The 23,452-nt window shown below is 31.2% G+C and overlaps 3 protein-coding genes and 2 long non-coding RNA genes across 5 annotated transcripts in view; 2 read left to right on the top strand and 3 right to left on the bottom strand.

Annotated features, from left to right (window-relative positions):
• Positions 1-9,287: 9,287 nt before the first annotated feature.
• Positions 9,288-9,589, bottom strand: LOC111615559. The gene is made up of 2 exons (XR_002755094.1): positions 9,464-9,589; positions 9,288-9,369 (listed from the first exon to the last, which is right to left on the bottom strand). It is a non-coding gene; the product is annotated as an uncharacterized LOC111615559 (long non-coding RNA).
• A 1,668-nt stretch (positions 9,590-11,257) lies between these two features.
• LOC111615564 (EF-hand calcium-binding domain-containing protein 6-like) lies at positions 11,258-12,808 on the top strand. Its single transcript, XM_023356964.1, has one exon. The coding sequence runs from the start codon at positions 11,258-11,260 to the stop codon at positions 12,806-12,808; it is 1,551 nt and encodes a 516-aa protein (XP_023212732.1).
• Positions 12,809-14,602: 1,794 nt separating this feature from the next.
• Positions 14,603-14,989, bottom strand: LOC111615562 (very-long-chain 3-oxoacyl-CoA reductase-A-like). Its single transcript, XM_023356963.1, has one exon. It carries the CDS (start codon positions 14,987-14,989, stop codon positions 14,603-14,605), a length of 387 nt encoding a protein of 128 aa, XP_023212731.1.
• A 780-nt stretch (positions 14,990-15,769) lies between these two features.
• LOC111615560 (EF-hand calcium-binding domain-containing protein 6-like) lies at positions 15,770-17,820 on the top strand. Its single transcript, XM_023356962.1, has 2 exons — positions 15,770-16,999; positions 17,442-17,820. Exons 1-2 carry the CDS (start codon positions 15,909-15,911, stop codon positions 17,644-17,646), a joined length of 1,296 nt encoding a protein of 431 aa, XP_023212730.1. The 5' UTR covers positions 15,770-15,908; the 3' UTR covers positions 17,647-17,820.
• A 4,222-nt stretch (positions 17,821-22,042) lies between these two features.
• The window catches only part of LOC111615561, a 7,485-nt gene continuing 6,075 nt past the window's right edge, over positions 22,043-23,452 (bottom strand). The window contains exons 2-3 of the long non-coding RNA XR_002755095.1: positions 22,279-22,466; positions 22,043-22,125 (exon numbers count right to left, since the gene is read on the bottom strand). This is a non-coding gene — a long non-coding RNA (uncharacterized LOC111615561). The remainder of the gene's footprint in view (positions 22,126-22,278; positions 22,467-23,452) is intronic.

The raw sequence follows: 23,452 nt of genomic DNA, 5'->3' as shown, positions 1-23,452 counted from the left end.
TTATTACATCAAAGCACACTACTACGAAAAAATCAAAATTCCTTTAAAAATTAACCAAAACTGTTACAATTACATACTTTTTAATTTTGCTACATTAAAACACATTTACTACTTAAATGGCAATTTAAAAAAATGCTATGCTTAATTTCCTTCACTTGAAATAACTCACATTTAAAAGTTGCATGCAAAACATTGATGACTACAATAATTCCTCTCAAACCTACAAAACTGAAAAACTCTACAAGAAATGACAAAACTAACCTTCGATTCAATACATGCATCTACATATACAGGATGAGTCAAAATTACATGAACCATCTTGGGTGAGTCAAAATTATGTGAACACTATTTGAGAGAAAGCATTTACTTCAAGTTTGAGTTATACAGAGTCTCAACCTGACCACCAGCACAATTAATGCACTCATACCAACGTTCAACAGTACAATTTAGTGCCAGAACACCGGAGATTGGGGAGGCAATAACAACAGTCCGTTGCGACCAATCGGAATAGAAAAAACAAAATTAAGATGTTTTATTTAATAATGTTTAATTAAAAATTAAGATTGTTCACATAATTTTGACTCACCTTGTATATTACAAAATAAGTTGTTAGCTTTTATCATTTAGCTTCAATTTGAGATAAACCATCACTTTTTGATATGAAAAAAATTCCATAAATTATGAAACTTTACTAAAATTTATAATTTTGTCCCCCTAAAAGTACAGAAATGATAGTGCATATTTTTTATTAAGTTTTGTACTGAGAAAATTTACTTTATTTTAATTTGAATCATACCAGTATATTAATTATATATTATAATAAAATCTTTTTCTTAAAATTGAGTTGTAAATATAATATCAGTTATCTGATGTAGAAATAAAAATTTTCCTTTATCATTTATATATATATACATACAGTATATATAGATTTAACTAGAACATAAAACTGACTTTGTACTTTATCTATTAAATTAAAATAATTTGATATTTATGTCTATAAGAAGCAATAGTTAATTTTAATATGAACTACAAATTTCATTTGTTTTAAATGTCTATTTGAATTTTTAAATTACAATGATAACTTTTTGAATAAAATAGAAAACATTTATCACTCAGAAAATGAGTAAAATTGCTTTTCCTATTAAATAAAATGATACTAAATATAGAATAAATAAGAATAGTAAGTATATAATTACAATAAATTACCTATATTCTAATTTAACTTAGTACAGACTATTTTTATCATTAAAAAAATAAATTTACTTAATCTTATACTGTATTCTTTTTATCCTCTACAGATCTGTAATTTTTGTTTACAAAAATCATTAACATCAAAATGTTTTAGGTTCTTGGATCCCAAAAGTAATTATTATTAATAAGCAAAAAATAGATATTTTACTGATTTTTGTATAATTTACACATTTAGAGATTCCCTAATAAAAAAAAAAAAAAGTAATTCTGACTGAAGTTTTAGCATAGAATTAAAACATTTAATAATTTACTTAACTATATTAAAATATTGAAAGGACATGTTATAAATACACACACATTTGTTTCAGATCAGTTGTTAATCATTTGTATGTACAGTATATTTAACTAAGAACTCTCAAACGTTTTCTTCACTATTAACATTATCTATCACCTTCATAGTTCAAAAATATTACTGTGTCCTGCAATGTTGGCATTTAGTCAACACATTACATAAATTTGTAATAAATGGTCTATTCTCATGACAATATCATGATTACTTGTAAGTTCTTTCATATTACATTTATATAAAATATATTTTTAGACTAACTGATCATGACTGATTTTAAAAATGGTGACTTTTTAATACTGTATATGCATACACACAAGCATTAATACAATACAAAGTTTATTTTTCAAAAATAACTTTTTCTTACAAAGGGGCACATTGCCATTTTTCCTGGGTTTCCAAAATAATAAATAGGAGCAAAATATTGGTCTATAATATCAAACTGGAAATCATAGCTTTAAAATTAATGCCAAACGATTGCCAGATTAGGTCGGACTATATTTGTTTAAAATTAATTTTAACTTCACTTTTATGAATTATATAATTAGATCGACTTGTGAAACTATTCCATTGGCTTAAATGTATCTTTATGAGAATGACTTATAAATAACTCTTATTAACCATGCTTAAATCTGTTTTGCTGATAGTGAAAAACAATTTAATAAAATAATTTATCTATTAATTTTAATTAATATACTCATATTTCAGTTATTTATTTGTTATCCAAATTTATTAATAATAAAAATTTACCATTAATAGTTAGTACTAAAGAACAACATTCAAATTTCAACAGAAGACCTAAATATAAAAAAATTTAAAGAAAATCTGTAACCTTACAGTTACTCCATTGTCATATCAAAAGTACTTTCAAAAAACTTTTCTTCAGAGCAACTTAACACAAACATTTATTTAAATGTCATCAAGTTAAAATAGTTCAACATAAAACAATTTTTTTTTGTTAGGGTAACATAACACTTTATAGACATTTATAGTATGTATCTGTTGATACTAGAAATTTTGCAGCAAAATTTCAATGAAATATTTCCAAGAGTGAAATTAGATATCTGAACTTTTTAATTTTTATAAATATATTTAACCTTAAGATATTTTTACAAAATTAAATTTTTCTTATGCTTTTTANGAGATTGTTGATAAACCTATAAGCCTTTCGCTCATAATTTAGCCTATTGTTTCTGCTATCTGTCATTTTAGAACTTTAACGATCGTATGTGATGTTTTTATACCCGTCAAACCTTTCCCCTTTTCCGAAAATTTAACCTAGATCGACTGTTTATGAGCACGTTTTCCTATATTTTCATTAAAGAAAACCCATTTTACAAATAAAATTACAAAAATACTGACGGCTAGAACGGATGAATTGTATTTGCATTAATTTCTATGGGAAAAATTGCTTCGGTTTACGAACAATTCGGTTAACGAACGGATTCGTGGAACGGATTACGTTCGTTAACCGGGGTTCCACTGTAATTCCTATTTCCAAGTGATAGCTTAACATGTTACTTTTGCTTTCCAGACTCCAAACTGATAAGGCTACCAGCATCTGCATTAATTATTAAGTACAATTGGTGGCAATAAATAATTTGAAGTGATAAAAAAAATTTAAAACTGACAAAATGATTGATGATTTTTAAAAATTTTCCAGAGTGACCCCTGGTATATACAATAGAATCTTGTTTTAATGGATTGTGGAACAATGGATTTTTTCTCCAAGTCCTACCAAATCAATGTAATTTTACCTCTTTTTAGTGGATCTGTTGCTCAAAGTAACAGATTTTTCTCCCCTAAAATCTATTGTAAACTTCTTGTTTTTCAATGTTTAGTTTACATTTGGGTTTTTTGGAAATGTGTAGACTTTGATAATGCACTTAGTTACATTTGGGATATGTACAATTGAAGAATTGTACAAAGAGAATCGACCAGTTGATACAATTGAGGAGGAGTCACCTAGTAAACACTGTTACTGATTCAAGTGTAGTGTTGAAATTCAGCAAGTTCATTGAATATTTTCAAGTTGTGAAGACCTTCCTGATGAGTTTCAGCATAAACAAACAGGCTGTACTGTACAGTACATGACACTGCTAATATCAAGCAGTGTTGTAATTCAATAGACAGAAAAGTGGCATTGAAAAAACAAGATGGACAAATTTTTAAAACAAATCATGAAGTGAAGCAAAGTGCTAATGAGGATATGTAATTTGCATCTTTTTATGCTTATAATATGTATAGTTTTCGTCAGCTTTGTTGTACACACGTATGTTACAAACATACATACCAGTACTTGAAATTATTCAGTCTCTTGAGATCTCTATTCTTTATAATATAGAAACATGTATGTTACAAACATACATGTTTCTATATTATAAAGAATAGAGATCTCAAGAGACTGAATAATTTCAAGTACTGGTATTTCTTATAGAAGTTAAAAAATGAAATTTTTTTGAACAACAAATATTTTCTCGGGTGTGTAGAAAATCTGTTGTTTGTGATATAATGGATTGTCAGAACAATGGATAATTTTCGGCTGCCTGAGCAATCTGTTAAAACAAGATTCTTCTGTATATAATTTATGAACCCATAAACACAACATCCATAAACTTTTGTTAATTTTTTGGAAACATGTTTGTATAAACATATCTTTATTTTTAGATACACATGTTTAATGCTTATGAATCCAAATAGACTAATTTTTACATTTTCTCAAATCTAGTCTAAAGCTAGATTTGAGAAAATGTAAAAATTAGTTATTATTCATCATGTGACAAAAAATTGTTACATGTAAATAGTTATTATGACAAGTTCAAATATGTTGTTAAATAAGAAACTCAAAAGACAAATTTAGACACTGGATATGACATAATACAGTGAAGTTATTTTGTTTAAGTATGTTTAGTGTTATTTTTCATGCAATTTTTTCTTTCTATACCTATTTTGTTATGAATTATTTATAGTTTCTATTACTATTAAATTTTTGATATTTTTAATTCATTCATTTATTTTGTTTTTTTTTGCTGAATATTCAACTTCTAAAGTCCCTTCTAGAATATTTTTGGTTTCATTGATGATCAATTTAACATATTTTAAAAAACTATTTCTCCATTATTATAATATAATCATTTTTATGAATAAAATTCTTATTTGAAAACAAAAATGTTTTATTTTTAGAAAAGGATAAACTATCTATCATGTCAACTCAAAGATAAACGTAATGAAGTAAAAAATGTAAGAAAATTATCTATGTGATAATGACAAAGAAAAAATTTCTGATAACATAGCCATTTAGCATCCATATTTTACTTATTTCAACACAATTTGAATTGATTAGATGGTAAAGTTTACTTTTCAATAAATTCATAATTTTTGAATTACAATTAGAACTTCCACAGAATGACTAAAAAGCTATACTGTATATCATGAACAATGCTTTGTTATGAATAGATGAGATAAAAAGATTTTAAAAAGCATTAACAACAATGAAATTAAATGAATATATCAAACATCCCAAAACACAATATAAATACATAACAAAATGATTGTCTTAAATAATTGAGCTATAAACCCACTATTTAATGATTAAATACTAACTCTGGAAAAAAAGAACTAGCTCGGGTGGGGCTTAAACCTGCAAGCTACACTTGCCGTGCAATGTATTTGCCAGTTGTGCCACTCGGACCCCAAGCAACTGCATGGCAAGCAGAAGTTGCGGGTTCAAGATGTCCTAAGCCAGTTCTTTTCTTCTGGATGATCCTAAAATTATTTTAAAAATTATTAAAATTATAATTATTAATTTAGATAAGAGATGGTGCTTAATGTTTACCTCTAGTAACAAATTAATTATTATTTAATCATTAAATAGTGGATTTATAGCCCAATTATTTAAGGCGATCATTTGGGTTACAAAATTAAATGATGGCATAATTTGCAGTAATGAATAGAACAGTTATTTTAAATTATATCAGTTAAAATATGAATTCTTTCACCCATTACACACAGATAATTGCACATCAATTCAAGAGCTAACACTCAGCATAATTGAATGTATGTGAATATCGAAGTGTAAAATTATAAAAAAGATGAAAACAACAATTGAATTACTATTATTAATCCAGATGCGGAAAACAGACAGTCTAAATATATTTATTAAATACAAGAAATACACTACTTGTTTCATATGAATGGAAACATTTATTAACTTTTTGAATAATAATGAAAAAAATATTTCCTTTTGATCTTAATCTGGAAACAAAATACAGAATAAAACATTAAAGTTTACAAAACTTGATATCATCTTGCAAAAGTGAATAAATGACTACTAATTTCAGGAAGCCAACTTTTATTAATTTTAAAATCAACAAAAGTTCAATAGACAGGTGACACTCAAATGAAATAAAATCAATTAACCACAGTGAAATCTGTTTAAATTACAGCTAACAGATTTAACATACTATAATACTGAAAATGATACTAATGTCACTTAACATGTTTCACTTCAGAGCTCCTCATTTATACTTAAAATCTAATGTGCACTTCATTTTTCAGTTTCTCAAAAAGTTGAAGAGACATTAAAACAGAATATGGTAACATCTTTCCAAAAGGGACTCTTAATGACATTTTGCAAATTGACTTTTAGTTAAAATAGTGACCAGTTCCAAATCGTGTAATTTTTTCTTTCATGTCTTAATATTTTTTCTTAATTAAGATTGTCTAAAAAGGCTTTACACCAGAGACTTTATTTTGCAAGTTACATTAAAAATCACATCTGTTACCATGGGGTCAACTGTCAAGGTTAATTTTTTTCATTTTGATAAGTCTCAGTGTTTCTTTCTTGCATTAAAAATAGTGACTTTTGTATGGAATCGTTATACATTCATTACTGATTATTTTTTTATTTGTTTCTAAAATTTTCTGATTGTCCCCAGATGAATCATCATTTGACAAACTGCTGGAATTACACTGCTCATCCACTTCTATTATAGCAATCTCACCATCATCATCATCATCTGAGTGGTCTTCATAATTATTGTGAAAGACTTCTTCTTGGTCACTTTCATATCTATCATCTACTTTCTCAAACAAAGTACCAAACAAATATGACCAAAATGAACATCTCTGATAGGACATATAATTGCATCTTCTACTGGAAAAAATAGGAAATCACAAAAACTGGTTGTCTTTTCCAACATTCTCAACATCACTACTCTAAATAGTGATATACATGATAACATGGATATGCATGAACCCAAATTGGAATGAAAAAAAGGGTTTAGTTTAGTAGAAGGTTATTTCTCTTGAAAATAGAAAAATCACTGGTGAGGAAGTCTAGCAAAAACACCAAAAACTGCCACCCTACCAGGGAGGAGATGTAAACTTGGCCTAGGTATGCTTTGTCCTAGGTCAGGGGTCGGAATTAGCGCTCGCGAGCCGCATGCGGCTCTTTGCATAGACGTTTGCGGCTCTTCGAACATAAACTCCAATTTCACCTCACCTCATTTCACCGCAGTCTTATAACTAATGAATTTATGAGATAGAGCCGCCCAACAAACTTCGACTCGTATGGCATACTCTCTAGCACTCTTTAGCCTATCCACACGACCACACTCGCATTGATTAAAATATGAGTCACATGCGAGTGGCAGCATTTAAAGCATATCTATATTGTACATTATATACATAACCCATCGAACGCGTGTCCGTCCGTGTAACGTTCACTAGAGGCCACTAGAGGCGCTCGTCGTGTGTCATATTTCGCACATTTAAATTAACAATATAAATTATTATTATTATTATTATTAATTTGGCCAATAGCCAATAACAATATAAATAATTTAGTATATTTGTAATAGGAATTTATTATTGTCACGGAATGCCTGTAACGTGCACTAGGGGGCATCTCTCTGGTGCGCGTTATATACGCAGCTCTCTGGTACTTTTGTTATACTGTTTCAATGACAATTTGGCTCTTTTCACTTGACAAACTGCCAACCGCTGTCCTAGGTCAAAAGACAGGAAACATTCAAGGGCTTTAAGAATTAAGAAGTAGATGCAAAACTATGCTGACATAAAAAGCTTACTTTTGCTTATCTTTCTGCAATAGGATAGATTTATTTCCAATATATAGTTGTTGTATCAATTTATTATGACCACCTATGCAAATGAAATAAATTGCACTTTTTGGGAGAAGTAGCCACATGATTAACAGGTATTGGTTATAAGTAGATAACTGCAGGAGTATTGCATCTATTTTTACACAAAACATGAATAAAGGCAAGGACCTGAGGAATTCTGAAGATGATTATAAGAGCCAGATAGAAGGATATAAGCATTCCTATAACCAATGACTTTGTTGATTGTTCCACCCACTGTGCTCTAATACAGTGATGACGGTCTTCAAATAATGGCAAAGCCACATAGAAGTTTCCACTAAGCAATTGTATTGTGAACATTCAAAGATTATCATTGTTCAAGGCCAACAGTCTTTGACCAGCTTTATTAAGAGCAATAGATGCTTTACAGTTACTTCTCTCATACTGCAGTTAAATCTGACAATCCATGGCTAATGCCAGATATAACTATTGAATAGACACTGCTAGGAAGGCTCTCTGAATGCTATTGGTTTTCTTACCAATAGCCAGCAATTTATTTTTTAAAACAATTATTTTGTACGATTAATTTCATTAACCAATAAAATTCAGGTCATCTTTTTTTTATTAATTTACTTATTTCCAAAATGAAATTCAAACATCACATAAAAATATTTTAGTTGGATTATTGCATTAAACATCATTTATTTAATCCAATAACCAAGCCAAATTTAGCATTGGGCTCAGCTACCCAATAAGCCCAAAGGATTAAATAACTGTATAAGGAAACATGCCCAAATCATATTACCGATCAAATAATTTGAGCTGAATAATAAATCTAGATTGATCGTTGGATTAAATTACCAATTATTAATAAACTCTATAGTTTGTAAAATTTAGTAATAATTACAGCTTTAGCCTAACATGCACTTGCACCGAACAGGAATAATTAACCAATTCATCGACGCATAAACAAAGAATTAGCAATTTATTAATTAACCGACATCAGCCAGATAGAAGAACTCTGAGCTCGGCCCAAACCATACGAGAACCAAATTTGAAACTAATTAAGACAGTCAAAATTTCTTACAAACAGAATGGTTCGATGCATCATTCCCATCTCTCATCCACCACGATCGATCTTGGTATAAGGCGTCTCAAATTAAGCACTTTCGAGGAGGCATCATAAAGACACACGTGGGAAAAAACACTAGTAACGAGAAAGAGACGAGGCCAAGACGGTCCACACGTCAACACAGCCGACCAGTCTACATTGCCATTTTACATTAATGTTAACGCAATCCGTCATTCAATAAATTTGTAATGTGCACAATTTTCACCACACAAAACAGAAATCATTATTAACAAGTGCATTTGTACACACACAACTTTAACAAAAACTGTAATTTCATAATTATTGGCTAATATTTTATCATTTAACTCTAAAAAAAACATATTATGCAATGTACAACAAATATTTATAGCTTAATAAACAAAATACAAGTTAATTAGATTATTTTTGTGAAGTTTCATTCTTTTCAAATTGGCCTGCCATTTTATAAATGCACATTTTTTTAATATAAAGAGAAATCATTGGGAGTGAATTATTACATATTTAAACGGCGATCAATACATTTTATAATTAGGCTTACCTTTGTCATTATCTCTTTCTTCTCCCATGTTTAAAGTAAAATTTTTAAAGACTTTGCAGTATTAAATAATCTATCCCGAAATCTGTAAATGTATAATAAATAATTACGTGATTATTTCACTCGAAATATTTGTTTATGAGAAAAATTCTAAATATTTTAAAATAAGAAAAGCCTACCAACGACTAAAGTTATGGAAAAAACAGTTTAGTACGAGATTAAGAAAATCTCGTCTGTTCTCTCTTCCCGAATTCTCCCGTAGCGTCCCTACATCAATCGTCAAAAACATTCCTTTTTCAAATATTTTAATTTCTCAGTTTTTATAAATTTTATTATTTCGAATAATATGAAAACTAAAAATATTTTATAAAATTAATAAATAAAAATTATATAAAAGTTTGAGTGTGTGTTTGTGTGTAAGTAATTATAATTATATATAAAGTGGAACCTCTTTTATCAGATACATTTTTTTTTTTTTAAACTCTTTTCGCCTTGTGGGCACTAGAAGACTTCTTTTTGCAATTCCATTATGGGTTTGGCCAGACCCACAATGTGTCGGTCGGGTGGTGAGGAACGGGGTCCGACATATCCGGATTGAATATCCCCCGAAAATTTCCTGGGGATTTTTCGTTCAGTTTGGATTCGATCCCGGGTCCCCCAGAGAGGTATGCTGCCACCTTGACTGCTCGGCCATCCGGCTGTATTTATCAGACACTACTCCGGTTCTTGGTTCGATATAAAAACGCATGTAACTTATTACGATTGACCTCCCTTAATAACTCCTATGCTTTTTGTCGAAAATTTCTGAAATTTTGCAGGGAGGTTTGCTAATTATGTGGATTGATTCTATTATTAAATTTTGGTGTTATCTATAAGCGCAATGTAACGTAATAACGATCACTTGGCACTATTCACTTCTTTATTTCACTTTTCAACGTTGAAAAGTGAAATGAAGTCATCATATAAAGATTACTTGGCACTATTCACTTTTCAACGAAAAGTGAAATAAAGAAGTGAATAGTGCCAAGTGATCGTTATTACGCTACCTTGCGCTTATAGAACAAATGAAAAGAACGACACGGTTTCAAAATATGGTAGAATAAATTTTGGTGATTAAAAGATCAGCGGTGTACAGTACATTTAAGTGCGACCCTACTGGAGATACAATTNTTGACATGAATATTTAAAAATTTGCTGTAAGTTTTAAGATATTCTTTCGCACTTTTCTAGCAAACCAAAGTGTTTAAAGCAAAATTCATTTTAATTATTCATTGATGTTAGCTGCAATATTCTTCTGTGGATCTATACTAACTTGTAAAGACAGAGAGCACAATAAGTATATTTTGGTAAACATATTGTGATTTATATATACTAAAAACTTGAGTTATTTGAAATATATTTGAAATTTCTATTCTTTATCATTCTGAAAAACAGAATGATGTCGAAATTGATGATGCAGTTATACTTGGAGATAAGCTTATACTGTATAAATCTAAATAATATCAGTATATAAACAATTTTTTATGTCGAAAAATTATTATAAATTGAACTGTTTTAGCAAAATTTGAGATAAACGTGACTCTTCAAATGCATCGCTTAATAATAAATGAAAAAATATTACAACTCGTATTATCATCATTGTAAAACAAAAGTAAAAGCTTTTTTTATGCTAAGGGATTCACTATTTTAATATTCTGTAGTTGTGAAATTTGAAGATTTTGCACTGATAACAAAATATACATTTTACTATTTACAATTATTTGCATACTCAGAATGTAAAATATGGCGAAATTTCAAGTGTGCCTGCTTGCCTTGTATGGCCAGATATAGATTACGAAAAAAGTTTACAGAGATCCCATCAGAAACAAACAAACGAGACTGGAGAAACAGCAGTGGAGAGGTTGAGAGTTCGGGCCATAAATCCTCATAATTCACTTAAGGTAGCATACACCGTAAACAGAAACGGAGATAAGATGATTACTAGAGAAGAAATGAAAAGAGTAGCGAATTTTTCGATGCCTTATCCTGCTAAACTATCAGCCAAAGATTATGAAGAATTATTACTCATCTTAGATCCACTTCATACGAATTTAATTAAACTAGAAGACTTTTTAAATCTGTTTAAACCTGAATCTGTTTGCGACTTGGAAAACTCGATTAAAAAAGTTAGTACGAGTAGCTTACAAAGACATGAACCTCTCACTCTGTTGAAACTTGATGAAAAAATAAGATATAGCATCAAAACTCAAACAGAGAAGTTATTGAAAGCTTTTACTTTTTATGATTTCAAAAATACTGGTATGGTTTCGAAACAGCATGTCAAATATTTGCTTCAGAAACATTGTATGCCACTTTCCGATAAGCAGTTCGAACGGCTGTGGAAAATATTTCCCGTTGAGAATGGTGCATTGAATTACATACGATTTCTAGAAGACTTTGGAGATTGTAAACCCAACGATTCAATGAGTAATTACAGAATAAAAACAATTTCACGAACATTGGTCTGTTCATCTTCTAAGTCAAAATACGAACCTTCAATTCAAAAATTGAGAAATGCATCTGAATGCCATTGCGAAATTGAAGGAAAGCAATTTAATGATATCAAGATAATATTGAGAAACTGCATTGAAAAAAATTGGCATGATATAATTCGGAAATGTAAAGAAGCAGATCCACGGCAATCGGGTCGCATTGCATCAGAATCTATGAAGGAAGTGCTAAATCAGTGCGGAATTCCAGTCTACAGTGAATTTATGAATAACTTTTTAGAACGACAATACAATATGGTCCCTGGAACACTCATGAACTACTGGCAATTTATTAAAAATATTAGTAATAATTCATACCACCGTTCTCAGTACGAATGTTACAATTCGAACAAATCCGATCAAGTAGAAATGCAAATATACCGTAAAGAAAAACCTGATTATCTCACCATACCTGAAGAAGCAGCATGGTCTACTCTCCCAGCTCCTCCAAACTACGATCTTTTGCTAAAGAAATTGATAGATTGTTCGTGGCGCAAGATTATCTATAAATGTCGCACGATGGATGTTAAAGAGAGTGGAAATATTTCCTGTGAAAAATTTATGACAATATTGGCAAACTGTGGTATTCCTGTTACAAATCGAAATCTTAGCAGAATACTTCAAGAAATATATAGCATCATACCAGGAAAGAAAGTTAATTATTGGATGTTTCTTCGTAAATGCAGCTTGGATGATAGAAAAAAACCTGATAATGCTATTACTAAACCAAACTGTGACCATGTGTATAGAATATTACTGCGAATGAGATCTCAAATTTTATTCTACTTCGGAGCTTTACGACAACAGTTTCTAGCAAACGACCCACAAAAAGCAGGATTAATCGATGCTACAAAATTCAAGAAGATTTTGAATGATTTTGCCATCTGTCTCAGTGACGAAGATTTCTTTATCATCTGTAAACATTTCGATCCTGTTTTAAGCGGTTCCATTCCCTACGTCAATTTTCTACAGTCTTTCGCTCATCCAAATTTTTAAATAATCATATTTTAAAAGTTTAAATTGTCTTAAGATTTTTTACTTAAATCATCATAATTATAGTAGATAAATTCCGAATATAAATATTTTAAGATATTGATTCAATACATTTGTCTTTCGATACGAATAACTAAATTAGAAAGATCTTTATGAAATAAAAGCTGCTAATTCTTATCATCATGAGTGCTTTTTCTTAGTAAATTTAAAGTAATGAATCTTAATAAAAATAAATAAATAATAAAATATTTAAACATGTAGACTATATAAGTAACGATGATAACGTTTTAATTTGATTTTATTAGAAGCACTTTTAGAGCAGTATAAGCAAGGTAATAAAACTGGTCTATGTAACATCAAACATTATAGCAACGTTTTTTTCTTTCGCACAGCATTGAAAAATGTACAGCAAAACGTATAGTATTTGAAGATTTTGCTTGTTCAGGTAACAACTTTAGCAACTTTAAAAGCATTTTGATAGACTGTCGGATGGGTGAAGTGATTACGGCATTAGCCTACTGCTCTGGAGGAGTTTTTCTTTTGTTCTTTTCGTCCTGTGAGCACTAAGAGGATCATTCGATCAAGCCATCGTCGGTTCAGCCAGGCCCACATACATACAAATAAGAAAGACATCGGCCGTACACGAGATCTTTAGCCAGCGAAAAAGAGGGTAAGGGAAAGGGAAGGAGGGAGAGGAGATAGATAGTAGAGAAAGGTAGAATTCCTCTGAACGGTGTTACGTATGACTACAGTACCCTCTATGTTTTGCGGTCGGATGGCCGAGCGGTCAAGGTGGCAGCCTACCTCTCTGGGGGACCCGGGTTCGAATCCGAACGGGTAGAAAAATCCCCAGGAATTCTTCGGGGAGTGGTCCGATCGGATATGTCGGGCCCGTCCCTCACCACCCGGCAGCCCCATTGTGGGCCTGGCCGAACTCATAATGGGCTTGCAAAAAGAGGCCCTCTTAGTGCCCACAGGGCGGAAAGAGTNTGAAGGTTATCAGCGAGATTTATTAGTCCAGGAAAGTTATTGAAAAAAGGATTATATCATAAATTTGATCTAATAGAAATTTTTCGCAATCGTGTTTTTTCTTTTTCTGAGAATTCAGATGAGTTGCAGTGGAAACTTTCCTTGTATTATTCTAGGACATCTAGTTATTTCCTTAAATATTGCTTTGTAATATCTCAATTTTAGCAATATTTTATGGAAGCAGAAAAAAAGCAGGCCCACCAGTGGCCAAGTGGTTCCATTCCCTGAACACCGGGAGTTCGGTTGTGGGTTCGCGCCGCGCTCGGATGGGGGCTAGCCACGTGGAGTTCTGGTTTTCTTCACTCTGAATAAGAACTAGTTTCCCTTAAAAGATCTCCCAGAAAGCATTATTTCCCTCGCGTAACACCTCTACCCAGAGCTGATAAAGGGGAGGGGTACCACTCTGGTACTAACTTCCACAAGACTCACCTTGACCGCATCACCTGCGCCGAGTTCTTGCCGAAGTCAGAAATGACTGGATAAGGCATGAAGAAAAAAAGCAAATTGTATTCACAAGGTATTTATTTTTACGATAACAAAACTGAACTTACAATAATACATTTTATAATTAGAATTAAAGTTTTATTACGCATTTTTTATTACATTATCAAAATATTAACGTAAATGAAGTTTTTTGGACTATAATAATTGTTGCAAACTTTATAAAAATGTTTACAAACTTCTTTTACTGATACATTTATTCTTAAGCATTTATATAAATCTGTAGAGCAGAACTGCTTGAAATGTTAAGAGAAGAGAGAATTGCTATTATATCTCACGAAACATAATTATACCTTGCAAACGTTTCTTTATTCTGAGCATCGATTTTATCGTAAACCATTTCCACATATTTGTACGACAATTTACCGCAAGATACTTAAGTATGTCGTGTAACCAAAATCCACTAGTGTAATCGGAAATTCCTAAAGTTCGAATGACATCCCTCACGTAACGATCGCTGCTAGGAATTACAACGCCGAATTTTTTGAATTTGATGGACACGTAATACGGAATAAGTGTCTGAATGTCCAGTCCTTTACCGAGACGTTCTGCGGAAACACTTCTGGAAAAGAAGGTGCAAAATGCTTTAGAAGCCGAGTAGACGTTTAAATGTGATACGGGGAAGATGGAAGCGATGGAGGAGACTAATATCATGGCTCCTTTCTCATTAATTAGCATCGACGGTAGCACGCAACGAGTTAACTGCACCACAGAAGTTACTTGCAATGTGATTATTTTCTTTTAATTCCAAATATTCCTTCAATTTCGCAATGGCATTCACATTGCAAATACTTAACCGTAGTCAATTTTAAGAAATTTTTTGTATAAAGCTTTTTAAAAGCAAAATATTTTTCAAATTTATTTTAATTCACGAAATTAATTAAACATTAAAAATGTATATTGTAAATGTATACACATGGCTATACTTCATTTCAAAATTTATTAATATATAAATTTTAATAATCTTGACATGAATATTTAAAAATTTGCTGTAAGTTTTAAGATATTCTTTCGCACTTTTCTAGCAAACCAAAGTGTTTAAAGCAAAATTCATTTTAATTATTCATTGATGTTAGCTGCAATATTCTTCTGTGAATCTATACTAACTTGTAAAGACAGAGAGCACAATAAGTATATTTTGGTAAACATATTGTGATTTATATATACTAAAAACTTGAGTTATTTGAAATATATTTGAAATTTCTATTCTTTATCATTCTGAAAAACAGAATGATGTCGAAATTGATGATGCAGTTATACTTGGAGATAAGCTTATACTGTATAAATCTAAATAATATCAGTATATAAACAATTTTTTATGTTGAAAAATTATTATAAATTGAACTGTTTTAGCAAAATTTGAGATAAACGTGACTCTTCAAATGCATCGCTTAATAATAAATGAAAAAATATTACAACTCGTATTATCATCATTGTAAAACAAAAGTAAAAGCTTTTTTTATGCTAAGGGTCCACTATTAATATTCTGTAGTTGTGAAATTTGAAGGTTTTTACTGATAACAAAATATCCGTTTTACTATTTTGAATTATTGGCATACTCTGAATCTAAAATATGGCGAAATTTCAGAATCCAAGATGGGAAAGTGTGCCTGCTTGCCTTGTATGGCCGGATATAGATTACGAAGAAAGTTTACAGAGATCCCATCAGAAACAAACAAACGAGACTGGAGAAACAGCAGTGAAGAGGTTGAGAGTTCGGGCCATAAATCCTCATAATTCACTTAAGGTAGCATACACCGTAAACAGAAACGGAGATAAGATGATTACTAGAGAAGAAATGAAAAGAGTAGCGAATTTTTCGATGCCTTATCCTGCTAAACTATCAGCCAAAGATTATGAAGAATTATTACTCATCTTAGATCCACTTCATACGAATTTAATTAAACTAGAAGACTTTTTAAATCTGTTTAAACCTGAATCTGTTTGCGACTTGGGAAACTCGATTAAAAAAGTTAGTACGAGTAGCTTACAAAGACATGAACCTCTCACTCTGTTGAAACTTGATGAAAAAATAAGATATAACATCAAAACTCAAACAGAGAAGTTATTGAAAGCTTTTACTTTTTATGATTTCGAAAATACTGGTATGGTTTCGAAACAACACGTCAAATGTCTGCTTCAGAAACATTGTATGCCACTTTCCGATAAGCAGTTCGAAGGGCTGTGGAAAATGTTTCCAGTTGAGAATGGTGCATTGAATTACATACGATTTCTAGATTTTGGAGATTGTACACCAAACAATTCAATAAGTAATTACAGAATAAAAACAATTTCACGAACATTGGTCCATTCATCTTCTAAGTCAAAATATGATGAACCTTCAATTCAAAAATTGAGAAATACATCTAAATGCCATTGCGAAATTGAAGGAAACCAATTTAATGATATCAAGATAATATTGAGAAACTGCATTGAAAAAAATTGGCATGATATAATTCGGAAATGTAAAGAAGCAGATCCACGGCAATCGGGTCGCATTGCATCAGAATCTATGAAGGAAGTGCTAAATCAGTGCGGAATTCCAGTCTACAGTGAATTTATGAATAACTTTTTAGAACGACAATACAATATGGTTCCTGGAACACTCATTCTTAATGAATTGCCAGTACTTCATATTAGTAATAATTCATACCACCGTTCTCAGTACTAATGTTACCATTCAAACAAATCCGATCAAGCAGAAATGCAAATATACCGTAAAGAAAAACCTGATTATCTCACCATATCTGAAGAAGCAGCATGGTCTACTCTCCCAGCTCCTCCAAACTATGATCTTTTGCTAAAGAAATTGATAGATTGTTCGTGGCGCAAGATTATCTCTAAATGTCGCACGATGGATGTTAAAGAAAGTGGAAATATTTCCTGTGAAAATTTTATGACAATGGTATTCCTGTTACAAATCGAAATCTTAGCAGAATACTTCAAGAAATATATAGCATTATACCAGGAAAGAAAGTTAATTATTGGATGTTTCTTCGTAAATGCAGCTTAGATGATAGAAACCTGATGCCATTACTAAACCAAACTGTGACCATGTGTATAGAGTATTACTGCGAATGACATCTCAAAATTTATTCTACTTCAGAGCGTTACGACAACAGTTTCTAGCAAACGACCCACAAAAAGCAGGATTAATCGATGCTACAAAATTCAAGAAGATTTTGAATGATTTTACCATCTGTCTCAGTGACGAAGATTTCTTTATCATCTGTAAACATTTCGATCCTGTTTTAAGCGGTTCCATTCCCTACGTCAATTTTCTACAGTCTTTCGCTCATCCAAATTTTTAAATAATCATATTTTAAAAGTTTAAATTGTCTTAAGTTTTTTTACTTAAATCATTATAATTATAGTAGATAAATTCCGAATATAAATATTTTAAGATATTGATTCAATACATTTGTCTTTCGATACGAATAACTAAATTAGAAAGATCTTTATGAAATAAAAGCTGCTAATTCTTATCATCATGAGTGATTTTTCTTAGTAAATTTAAAGTAATGAAATCTTAATAAAAATAAATAAATAAACAATAAAATATTTAAACATGTAGACTATATAAGTAACGATGATAACGTTTTAATTTGATTTTATTAGAAGCACTTTTAGACAGTATGAGCAAGGTAATAAAACTGGTCTAATATGTAACATCAAACATTATAGCAACGTTTTTTTCTTTCGCACAGCATTGAAAAATGTACAGCAAAACGTATAGTATTTGAAGATTTTGCTTGGTCAGGTAACAACTTTAGCAACTTTAAAAGCATTTTGATAGACTGTCGGATGGGTGAAGTGATTACGGCATTAGCCTACTGCTCTGGAGGAGTTTTTCTTTTGTTCTTTTCGTCCTGTGAGCACTAAGAGGATCATTCGATCAAGCCATCGTCGGTTCAGCCAGGCCCACATACATACAAATAAGAAAGACATCGGCCGTACACGAGATCTTTAGCCAGCGAAAAAGAGGGTAAGGGAAAGGGAAGGAGGGAGAGGAGATAGATAGTAGAGAAAGGTAGAATTCCTCTGAACGGTGTTACGTATGACTACAGTACCCTCTATGTTTTGCGGTCGGATGGCCGAGCGGTCAAGGTGGCAGCCTACCTCTCTGGGGGACCCGGGTTCGAATCCGAACGGGTAGAAAAATCCCCAGGAATTCTTCGGGGAGTGGTCCGATCGGATATGTCGGGCCCGTCCCTCACCACCCGGCAGCCCCATTGTGGGCCTGGCCGAACTCATAATGGGCTTGCAAAAAGAGGCCCTCTTAGTGCCCACAGGGCGGAAAGAGTTAAAAAAAAGGTACCCTCTATGTTTGATTCTGGCGTGCAGTTTTTAGGCTTCAAGGCCGTAGTCCCACGAAGGGTCTATAAGAAAACCTGAGTGTAGCGAACATCAACGATTCAGTGCCGCCACGAATAGCTAAGTGTAGAACTTAGTGCCAAGTGGCTGTTAGTAAAAAGTAGGGATTGTATACCGATTTTTTTTGTCAATTTATCGGTTAGCCGATAAATCGACAAAAACATTCGGTAAACTTACCGGTAAATTTCAAAAATTTACCGGTAATTTGGTAAATGAAAAATCCATACTAGAAATTTTTATGTAGAAAATATTGTGTTTATAGATATTTAAAAGGGCTACAGGGACATTGAAAATAAAAAAAAACAGGTAAGTGTAAGCAACAATATACCAAATTATTAATTTTATGAGAGTTATTTTTTGTTTAATTTTAATATAACCCATTACGTCATGTCACAGTGTTTCTCAAACCTCAATAGATTTACACATTTGAGTTCGAATCTTCGAATATTATTTTTTTTTGTTTTTATCAATTTTTGCTGGTTTAAAATCTACATAATATATTATTATTTTGTAGAAACCATGGATAGAAATTCAGTTTGGTTCTACTTTAATCGTACAGAAACGAGAGATGTAGCTGTATGTAAACAGGGCAACAAAGAATAAAAGCAGCAGGTGAAAGTACTAGTGGTTTACGCAGCCATCCAAAGAGTTTTTAACATAAAATTAATCTATTAAAAAGAAACAATGAAGAATGCTCAAAAAAACCAGCGATTGATACAAGATCAAAAATTACCTCTTATTTCAAGAAAAATGACTAATCTCTTGAAACTGTACTCTCAAGAATGATAGCAAAAGATGGAATTCCTTTTAGCAAGTTTTGTACATCTGCAGATTTACGGATGTTATTAATTAATTAAAAGCAAGAAACTACCAAGAGATACTAAAGTCTCAAAAACTATTCAAAAAGTAGTTATGCAATATGCAGATAAAATTAAGGAAGAGGTATCAAAGGAAATTTTACAGCATACAAATAATAACAAAATGTATAGCCTTACCACAGGTGAGTGGACATCAAATATAAACCGCCGATATATAAATGTGAATATTCATGGAGATGGTAAATTTTGGAATCTTGGATTTAGTCGAATTTATGGACCTGCGCCTGCTGAGGTATGTGCAGAATTAATAGAAAATAAATTAAAAGAATTTCAAATTTCTTTGAAAAATATTGTCTGCATAACATCAGACAGAGCTGCCATCATGAAGAAAACGATGAAATTACTCAATAAAAACCATCAGTTGTCTTGTACATGGATTGCAAATTGCAATCATGTTTAAAAGTTCTTTACAATATAAGCACATCAGATGTACTGTACGTAATTAACATACCTATGTTGTGGCATTTAGTTATAATGTTTATAAATTACTGTATGTACCGTATTATTTATGCCTATACGTACTGTATGTACTGTACAGTACATTTATTGGATCCCATATTTCTTCTAATAAACACATTTTAGTTAACCGAAATGGATGTTTCATTTCCATATTAACCTAGGCAGCATTTTACTCATAAAATGTAGGACTATCGTAGACTACTGCTAGCAAAACAATGCCAAATATGTAATCACTTTCGGTAATCCGACACCCTTTGGTCCCATACATGTTGGATTATCAAGGGACAATTGTGTTTTGATCTCTCAGTATATTGTATTTTTACTTCATTTGTTTTATTAAAACTTGTCATTGTTATTTAATGGACTGGTCAATTAATCTCCATTCATACAAGAAGACGACCCTCCTATGATTTATAAGGACGTCATCACTTGGACGCCAACTATTGATTTTGTTTACGTGTGATAGGGCGTGAAATCCAATCCTATCTTATTTCTTTTTAAAATAAAAATTATAATTACAGAGCACGAGTACTTTTCTTGGTCCAACCTTATTGTTCAGTCCCTTAATACTGGCATTAGGTGTCCGACCACTTATGATTAAAATGCAGTCTCTTTGTAATCTGTAGTGGCATTTAGTGGGACAGGGTCAATATCTTAGAGTTAGAAGAAAGATTCATCCATAATTGTATTACGTATGTGGAGAAATGGCAGCTGACAATTTTTTGAAACTATTAAGTGAAAAATCTCTAGTTTTGGAATTTTATATTGTTTGTTTGGTGTCATATTTCTACTTGTGGATGGTACTATATTTCACTATTAAAGCAACTTGGCCGGATGGCTGTGCAGTCAAGGTCGCAGCCTGCTGCTCTGGGGAACCTGGGATCGAATCCAAACAGGTCGAAAAATCCCCAGGAATTTTTATGGGGTTGGTTCGTTCAGATATGTTGGGCCCTGTCCCTCACTATCCGGTCGCCCCATTGTAGGCCTGACCGAATTCATAATGGGCCTGCTAAAAGAGGCCCTCTTAGTGCCCATTAGGCAGAGAGTTAAAAAAAAGTATTAAAGCAAGCTTCACCTGTAGAACTTTGGGAGATTATCTATTATTTTGTGAGGTGTTGCTAAATTTTTTGTTTTATTTTTCTTCTTTTTATGTTGTTATATTTTTTTTTAAATAGTTCTCCCCCATACTGTAATACTGTGGTTATATTGCTTTTATTTATTAATTTAAATTTTTGTATGGATTTTTTGTAAATTTTAATAACTAATGTATCTGATTTATAGTTTTGGAGTATTTGTAAATATATTGATGTAATTACTGTATGTCATTCAGCATCATGGATTAGGTACCAAGTATGTTATTCAAAATAATACAATGATTCACACCATTTTATTGTATACATATTACAAGGTTAAACTTTGACATCTTATTATAGAAAATGCTACTTTTTGGAATTTTGTATTTTTTATCAGATAAAGTATTAAACGTCCCTTTCAGCCATACCATTAATTTTTCTGTAGAAACTCTGTTTTTACTCTCAAATTTCAACTAGTCAATTCAACATAATTTTATTAAAAAAATTAATCTAGTATATCTACAGTTATTCAAAAAAATCTCCTGCTTTCTGTTTTCATCTTCCTCTTTAATCTGCGACTGCTTCTACTGTGTTGTCTATTTTTTCCCTTATCATCATGTTCGCTAAGTAAAGAACTAACAGTCAAGGATAAACATATCTATTTTGTTAAAAAATAAAAATTCTTACATGTTCTATCAATGTTACCCAATCATCTTCTAATCTTGTCTCTTCTCTACCTTACTTGACATTAGAGGATGCGGCCGACGTTTTCAATACGAAAAAGTGTATGTCAGACATTCAGCACTGCCTTCTTGTAAACCTATAAGTTTGACAATGGCTTTTGGAATGTCGAGCATGATTCCACTGATGTTCCAAATGCCATTGTCAAACTTCTAGGCTTACAAGAAAGCGGTACTGAACGTCTGACATACACGTTTTCGCATCGAAAACGTCGGCCGTAACCTCTAAATTTTCTCCTTCACTTCTTCTTGTCCCTTGTAATTCACTACGTAAAATTTTATGCAAAAATTTAGTACCATACCATTCATTTTTCTGTAGAAACTCTGTTTTTACTCTCAAATTTCAACTAGTCAATTCAACACAATTTTATTAAAAAAATTAATCTAGTATATCTACAGTTATTCAAAAAAAATCTCACTGCCTGCTTTTTGCCTTCTTTTTCAGATTTCAGCTGAACCTTCTAAGAGATCTCTTCCTTTTTCTATGTAAAGAACTAACAGTCAAGGATGAACATTTCTATTTTGATAAAAATAAAAATTCTTATATGTTTCTGTTTTCTAATTTTATCTCTTCTTTTTTCTTTACTTTTAACTCCTAGTTCACCACCTAAAATTTTATACAAAAATTTAGTACAAGGTTTTATCATAAAATAATATGCATACAAATACCAAATATATTTCAAAACATACTTTCTAGTAGAGGAAAAAAATATTTTTTGTGTACTTAAGGTAAATTCCCTGATAGGATTACACGCAAAAAACCGCACAAAAGCGAAGTTATCCGCAATAAATCGCGATTTATCCGGAAGCACGATTTAAAAGCAGTCCACAGCAGACACATCCTACTAGCACCTCCATAAATAAACTGACTGGCCACTTTGCAGATATGCACAAATTAGTTGTTTCAATAAAAATGTTACATAATTAGATTAAATTTCTAACATTTATGTCGTGCCGCCTCTCTTAACCAGCAAGTACCTCTTAACTTAGAATGACCCATATACTTCAATGATTAAAACTTTACAAAAACACGCCACATCAACTTAAAAAAAAGAAATCAAAAAAAGGATATCTGTGTCAACTACCAACCTGTACCTGTGGTGTGATTATCCTTCAAGTATAACCACATAGTTATTGGATATAAAGATAATGAAAATTAATTATTCAATTTTCAAATTAAAAATTTATTCATTCAATTAATTTTGAAAAGACAGATAAAAAAAATTAAGTAAAAAATTTGATTATCTATATATATAAAAATGAATGTATGTGTGTGTGCAGTGGTGATATTCGAAATATTTAACAAAGGGTTCGCTAACAGAAAAGTTTTCCTTAACAATTTTTTTTCGCTCAAATTAGCACAAAAACTGACCTTAAGATATCCATATAAATAAAAAAGATGCGTTTGCAAAATTAAGTCAGTTAAAATTTAACATTGTTTATGCCAGAACTATATTTTTTTTTATAAATAATAAAAAAGTGTGTTCAAAATGGTTTATTTTGTTCATATTTTAATCTTTTTCATTCAAAATATTTTATAAACATAAAAATTGGCATTTTTTTTAATCAGAAAAAGTCATAGGGAAAGCAGTT

Source organism: Centruroides sculpturatus, unplaced genomic scaffold (genome assembly GCF_000671375.1).
Source record: "Centruroides sculpturatus isolate CEXI.00-Female unplaced genomic scaffold, Cexi_2.0 scaffold2493, whole genome shotgun sequence".
NCBI classification, from domain to species: Eukaryota; Metazoa; Arthropoda; class Arachnida; order Scorpiones; family Buthidae; genus Centruroides; species Centruroides sculpturatus.
Note: the sequence above shows the minus strand (reverse complement) of the source record. Positions and strands in the feature narration are given on the sequence as shown.

What these genes read in the sequence shown, in the direction of transcription:
- LOC111615564 (XM_023356964.1), top strand. Translation starts at nt 11,258, where the DNA reads ATGATTACTAGAGAAGAAATGAAAAGAGTAGCGAATTTTTCGATGCCT.
- LOC111615562 (XM_023356963.1), bottom strand. Translation starts at nt 14,989, where the DNA reads ATGATATTAGTCTCCTCCATCGCTTCCATCTTCCCCGTATCACATTTA.
- LOC111615560 (XM_023356962.1), top strand. Translation starts at nt 15,909, where the DNA reads ATGGCGAAATTTCAGAATCCAAGATGGGAAAGTGTGCCTGCTTGCCTT. An exon ending in AATTCATACCACCGTTCTCA is followed by an intron (nt 17,000 to 17,441) that starts GTACTAATGTTA and finishes ATTCTACTTCAG; the next exon opens with AGCGTTACGACAACAGTTTC.